Genomic DNA, 6144 nt, shown 5'->3' with positions numbered 1-6144 from the left:
AGCAGGGGTTATACCGTGGGGGAGGGACATACAAAGCAACAAAGAAATCATCTTATAAATATGTTAGAAACAATAGCAAGAAAGAAAAACCATTTAAGATTTTCAACTTTTAAAATTTAGAATATGGCAGTTATTGTCACCAAGCTACATTCTGAATGATTCTTAAAAATATCTTGCTGCTACTATTCAAATGACAAAAACTTAGCAGACATACTTATTTAAATTGAAAGTAAAGGGCTACTTTTACTTATAATAACCATAATTCCTATTGCTGTATTTATTTGCTTAAGGAAAATGAATTTCATTATAGCCAAGAATGAAAAATTAGACATATGTATATAGACTTTCACTTTTAAATGTAAAATGATATCTTTTCAAAATGAAAGTATTTCTTACTGTGGTTTGATAAACAGGTATTTTGCTCTGTTTCAATTTCTTTCTGCAAACAGTGATCATAGCAGTAACCATCTTTGATAAAATAATGAGATTTTGTTAGCCAAGATTTATGTAGTCAGGTCCTGACAAGAAAGAGTGTCACGATCACCTGGTAGCATGTTTTTTTCAAATAGATATATGTCCTCCCAGTGGAAACAATTAAGATGGTACTACAAATGGAAGGGAATTTTATTGTTTAAATATTTTCTTCCCATATTTTAAAATTAGCACCAATTAGTTGCACAAGGGGCTTTTATTTTCATAGGTCCTTATGTGAGTACAATATACCTTGGTCTCTGGTACTTTCACTCCCCTCACCTTCCCCTTTCCAAAACTAATTTCAACAGTTACATTTTCATACACGTGTGTAAAGTATTTTGGTCATGCTCACCTCCTTTTGCCATCTCTGTTCTCCATGTCTCCCTACTAGTCTGCTTTCCATAGGGCCTGTTCTACGTTCTTGTCATTTATTATGTTTAGTGTATGCAAACAGTTCAAGGGTGTTTTACCATGGTATGTCACACATGTCTCTGAAGTAGAAATTCAAGTGGACATAAAAGGGTGAGGTATTAGAATTTTTTCCCTTTTTTGATGGTACTGGAGTTTGACTTCAAGGTTTTGTGCATGCTACAAAGGCATTCTACCACTTGTACAATGCCTACCACATTAGAGATATCTTTTTTTCATGCAAACATGATGGAAAAGTATATTACTAATGAACCATTTCTAGTTATTTGTTTTCAGTAAAATATCTGGGAAATAACTCATAGGTCCTTAAAATATATGATCACAAACATGATTTATTAAGTTTGAGGATAAACACCAGAAAAATCTCACATTCACCTCATGTGGCCTTTTGCAACATAGACTACTCAAAAGCTAAAGAGAACATTCATTTTATTAAAATTAACTACACAATAATTTCCCCCCAAAAAGGAAAGAGAGGGACACAGGAACCACATTCCCATTTGTGACAAGAGCCAATCCAAACTCTGCCCATGCAATTTCTTAATGGCACGAGGGAAAAGGCAAAAACCACAGTGGAAACAAAAAATGCTTTCAATACTTTCTATTACCAACTTTTCATCTCATGAAGAAATTTGGACAAAGTATATAGGAGAACAGCATGATCCCACTTGCTTCCCTGATTTCTGTCCATGCCTTTCTTTAACCTCCTCCTCTTGGTTCATGGCTCTATTTTCTTAAACTGAATGAGTAGAACGGATGTGGCTTGGTTTATTCTCAATAGTCCTTTGGTTCTTGCTGAGATGTATTGCAGAAATAGACCAGAAGTAGTGTTCAGAAAAGAGAATTATCTACTATCTGGAAAGGAAAAAGACTCCATTTAGTTTTTATTTATGTCATTAGTTCTTCACACACAATTTCAATGCTTGAATTGTTGAGGAGTAAATATTATCTTACCTAGAGTAGATGTAAGATAATTTACATAATGGAACTCTCATTATAAAAAAAACCTATGAATTCTTTTTGCTCCTGGACTAGGATATTTATTATTGTATTTCCATGGTTGAACAATTTATAAATTATTTAGTGTTTACATGGCATTGTTTCCCAAGCATTCTAAATGCATTCTTGAATTTCAGCTCTCAAATTTGTCCTTACTCAACTGTGCTTTTGCTTTCTCTATGGACATCTAACAATTCTTCCAAACTCAGCTCCTCTTTTATATGCTGTGGAATAGCAGCATGTCCCCTCTCTTTACTCACAGAGGACTTATCACTGAGTTGAGCAAATGCTTCGAGTGACTTTGTGTTTATTGTCCTTCCATCTACACCATACGATTTTTTTCATATGTGGTATATATATATGGAATTCTATGCCTCCATCAGAAAGAATGACATTACCCTATTTGTTAGGAAATGGAAAGACTTGGATAAAATTATATTAAGTCAAGTAAGCCAGGCCCCAAGAAACATAGGTCCCATGGTTTCCCTTATTTGCAATATCTAGTATATGTCTGAGTCAAGCAGAAAAGCTCAGATAAGTTGATGTTAAACAAAATGAACCCCAAGATAGGGACACAAGTGTTTTTTTCTTTCTTGCTATTGTTTCTAACATATTTATAAGGAACCATGTGATTTTTTTTGTTGCTTTGTATGTCCCTTCCCCATGGTACAACCCCTGTTTTCACTGTATTTGATGTTGGTATAATTTGGGGAGGGGAAGGGAAAAAACAAAATGTTTAAATGGGATATAGGCTGACTCATTGCAACATTGAGATGTGCAAGACACTATGTTGAGAAATGAATTCTACAATTTAGGATGGGGGAGAGGAGTAGTTGAGGAGGTGGGAGGGAAGGGATGGTAGGGGAAAAACAAAGGAGGAGGCAACAATGCTTGATAAGAAATGTACTCATTACCTTGCTCATGTAACTGTAACCCTTGTGTACAGGGGTACAATAAAAAACGTACTAGAAAAACAAAAAGATTTTTTTTCATGGCAGGAGTTACTTGCTCTATATTTCTGTATTCTTGGCACTTTTGCTGATATTACAGATTTCAAGTTACTTATAATTTGTCAGAACTCTTGGTTGGAAACTAAGAAACCAAGTGGACACCCTGATGTGAAAAATATTAGAAGTCTGGGAAAGGGTCTGGCTGAATATATAGGTATGACTAGATCAGATTCCCAAGTCTATCATTATGAATACATGTCTTCTATTTATTGTTCTTTCCTTCCTTGTTTCCAGCTAAGAACTCTCTCATTGTGCCATATAGAAAGGATAGGAGCTTCTCTCTCTTCCAGTAACAGTCTGAGTTGATGCTCCTTGGTGCTATGGCTTGTGTTCTTTCCCCAAACTGATCATGGTTGTCACAGATGGATCACTGCTTAGCATTGAATTTTGTGGTCATATCTTGGCCCAAGGAGTTGGGATCATTGGTTCTTTCAGTCTTCAATATATTTTTTTGGGATTGGAGGAAGAGAGGATTTTCAAAGAAAAAGTGGGCTTGGGGGCTGGCAGTGTGGCAAAACGAATACTCATCAGGGAGTCCAGTGACTGATGATGAATCAGCTGTCTTTGCAGGAAGATGCCAGGTTTTTAGATACTGTGCCTATTTACTCTCATCCAGAATATCTTATGGTTAGTATCATACTAACCATAAACAAGATGACATGACCTGTTATTTCAATTCTCCACGGATATAGCATCATATCTTGGATGGCTTAATTACTGCTCATATGTTTTGTTCAAACAACTAAAGGCAATCTCAGAATTCTTTTGTGGATTAGTGAATAGCACAGTAATCAAATCTCTCAGTGTGGCTTGTGATGATGATGGTCAAATAGTTTCATGGTTAAAACAAAATACTATTATTAACTACTTAATGTCTACTCATGTGTCTTTCTTTTGGGTTGTCTTACTAAGACAGAAATTGATTATAAAGCACAGAAATGGTAAGTACAAGGTTGTATCGTTTATTTTTTGTTGGTGATGGGGCCTGAACTCTGGGCCTGGGCAGTATCTCTCAGCTCTTTACCTCAAGGATAGTGCTCTACCACTTGAGCCACAGCGCCACTTCCGGCTTTTTCTGCTTATGTGGTGCTGAGGAATCGAATCTAGGGCCTCATGCATGCCAGGCAAGCACTCTACCATGGAGCCACCTTCCCAGCCCCTGTAACTTTCTTTTAAAATAGGAATTTCTTTCTCTCCTTCCTCTGTCCCTCTTTTTCTTCCTTTCTCTTCCTTCCCTCCCTCCTTCCTTCCCTCCCTCCCTCCCTCCTTCCTTCCTTTATTTCTTTCTCTCTTTCTTTCCTCTTGCTTCTATCCTCCTATCTTTCCTTGCTCCTTCCTTCCTTCCTTCCTTCAATTCCTCTCCTCTCTTCCTTAATTCCTCTCCTCTCTTCCTTGCTTCCTTCCTTGCTTCATTTGTTTATTTGCTTCTCTGTTTCTCTGTTCTCTCTCTCTCTCTCTCTCTCTCTCTCTCTCTCCCTCCCTCCCCCTCCCACTTTTGGCTACCTATTTTGTTCCCAAAGCTGTAAAAATAGAAACATATGAAGTGCAAAAAGTTATGTATTGAAGAAATTGATGGAGACCCAGACAGTAACTATCATCATGAAATTTTCAGATTATAAGTAAAGAATATTTAGAAGATGAATTCTCACAGGGAATGGGTTCAGTATCTGCAAATCAAAATTCTATTTGATAAATATTTTTCGGCTTTAACACTTCCGTCAAACTCAACAGGAGTCAAGTTCATGTTGAATCCATGTCATATTTCACCTCTACCCCAACTCACTGAATTTAGACTATACACTAATGTTTACATAAAAACACATATAAACTTTATTATTTAGATTTTGTTTTGTATTGGGTATGCTTTTCTTAGCTAGTTAAGTGTGTTTATATATGGGAAAAGAACAAATCAAGCATAAATGGAATAGTGTGTCCTTTAGAAATCAATCTTGTGAAACATTGGAGGAATCCAAAGTATATTTTATTTAAAAATATTTATTGGGTACTGCCTTAGTTTAATTTTTCATCTTTACTTTATAGACGTGGAAGATCAGCAAAAATCTGAAGCTGATACCTCTTCGAGTATTACTCTGTTCTCAGAAATGTTTTAGTGAGCGTGGCCCTAACATCTTCGGAATTGCTTAAACAGAATTTCATTGGACTGAACTGTCTGCTGTTCCCAGTCAACACATGCCTACTACTGATATTTTCACGAATCCATTAAACAAATGAAGACAAATCATTCCATGTCAAAGATCTCTTTTTAAGCAATAAAATTATACCTATTTAGGTTTGAAAAATTGACTAAAAATAAAAGGCAAATGAAGATCCATGCATCATGTTATTTTCTTTCTGTCAATTTATAGTTTCAGTCTTCCTTTTCAAGAAAATATTGAGACTTTAATTGGGAAAAAGTTTGTTTGGTGAGTTATTACAATTGAAATAATCTAATTTTAGTTGATAATTTACTACCTTTCATGATTTTAATGCGGTTCCTTTGCTTTGAGGAACAATAAAAAAAAGAGATTATGAAAATGTATTGTACATTTTGCATACATTAGTGGATTTGAACGTGTGGTTTTGTCCAGCACTATCTGCATCATTTGAGAACTTGTTAGAAATGCAGTTAATCAGGCCTCACCTAAAACAATTGAATCAGAAACTCTTGGAGCCTGGGCCAGGGATCGCTGCTTCAACAAATGCTCTGAGTGACTTATGTGCCCTAGTTTGCAAACCACAGTTTATTCTAGTTTGCTGTGTGTTTGGAAAAGCCAGGCATTTAATCCTAATTTTATATTTTAATTCTATTGGAAACGTATTTCTTCATATAAGTCTTTGGTGGTCCTTGTGGGAAACAGAGTCTCTCCTTTCATATATTCATCATGATGTTATTTTCTAGCTAAGCCTTTATGAACTCAATTCAGGACATATTCCTTTATGTATTAGAGTTGCCGCTGCCACAACTGGGAAGCTCCATCAATGGAACACAGCAGACTCTGTCCCAAGCACTAGGGTTAGGTGCCACTCACACAGAGAAAGTTATCCCAAGGTAACTTTAAGGCTCCATTAACCAAGAATGCACCTAAATCAGGTGCACATCAAAAACATAGGCATGCACTGAAAATGAATTATAGAAATACACTATGTTTATGATGGGAAAATGCTCAGTAACCTGGTTTTAACTAGACAACCTATGCTATTAAAAATATTTTGTGTACCATTTGAATCCCAT

The 6144-nt window shown here is 35.9% G+C and overlaps 1 protein-coding gene across 1 annotated transcript in view; it reads left to right on the top strand.

Annotated features, from left to right (window-relative positions):
* The window catches only part of Lrrc69 (leucine rich repeat containing 69), a 69850-nt gene extending 64680 nt beyond the window's left edge, over positions 1–5170 (top strand). The window contains exon 8 of the mRNA XM_013012453.1: positions 4953–5170. Coding sequence (XP_012867907.1) covers positions 4953–5057 — 105 coding nt within the window. The 3' untranslated portion in view covers positions 5058–5170. The remainder of the gene's footprint in view (positions 1–4952) is intronic.
* Positions 5171–6144: the final 974 nt, after the last annotated feature.

Source organism: Dipodomys ordii, unplaced genomic scaffold (assembly GCF_000151885.1).
Source record: "Dipodomys ordii isolate 6190 unplaced genomic scaffold, Dord_2.0 Scaffold17, whole genome shotgun sequence".
NCBI classification, from domain to species: domain Eukaryota; kingdom Metazoa; phylum Chordata; class Mammalia; order Rodentia; family Heteromyidae; genus Dipodomys; species Dipodomys ordii.
This window is presented reverse-complemented; position numbering and strand designations above follow the sequence as displayed.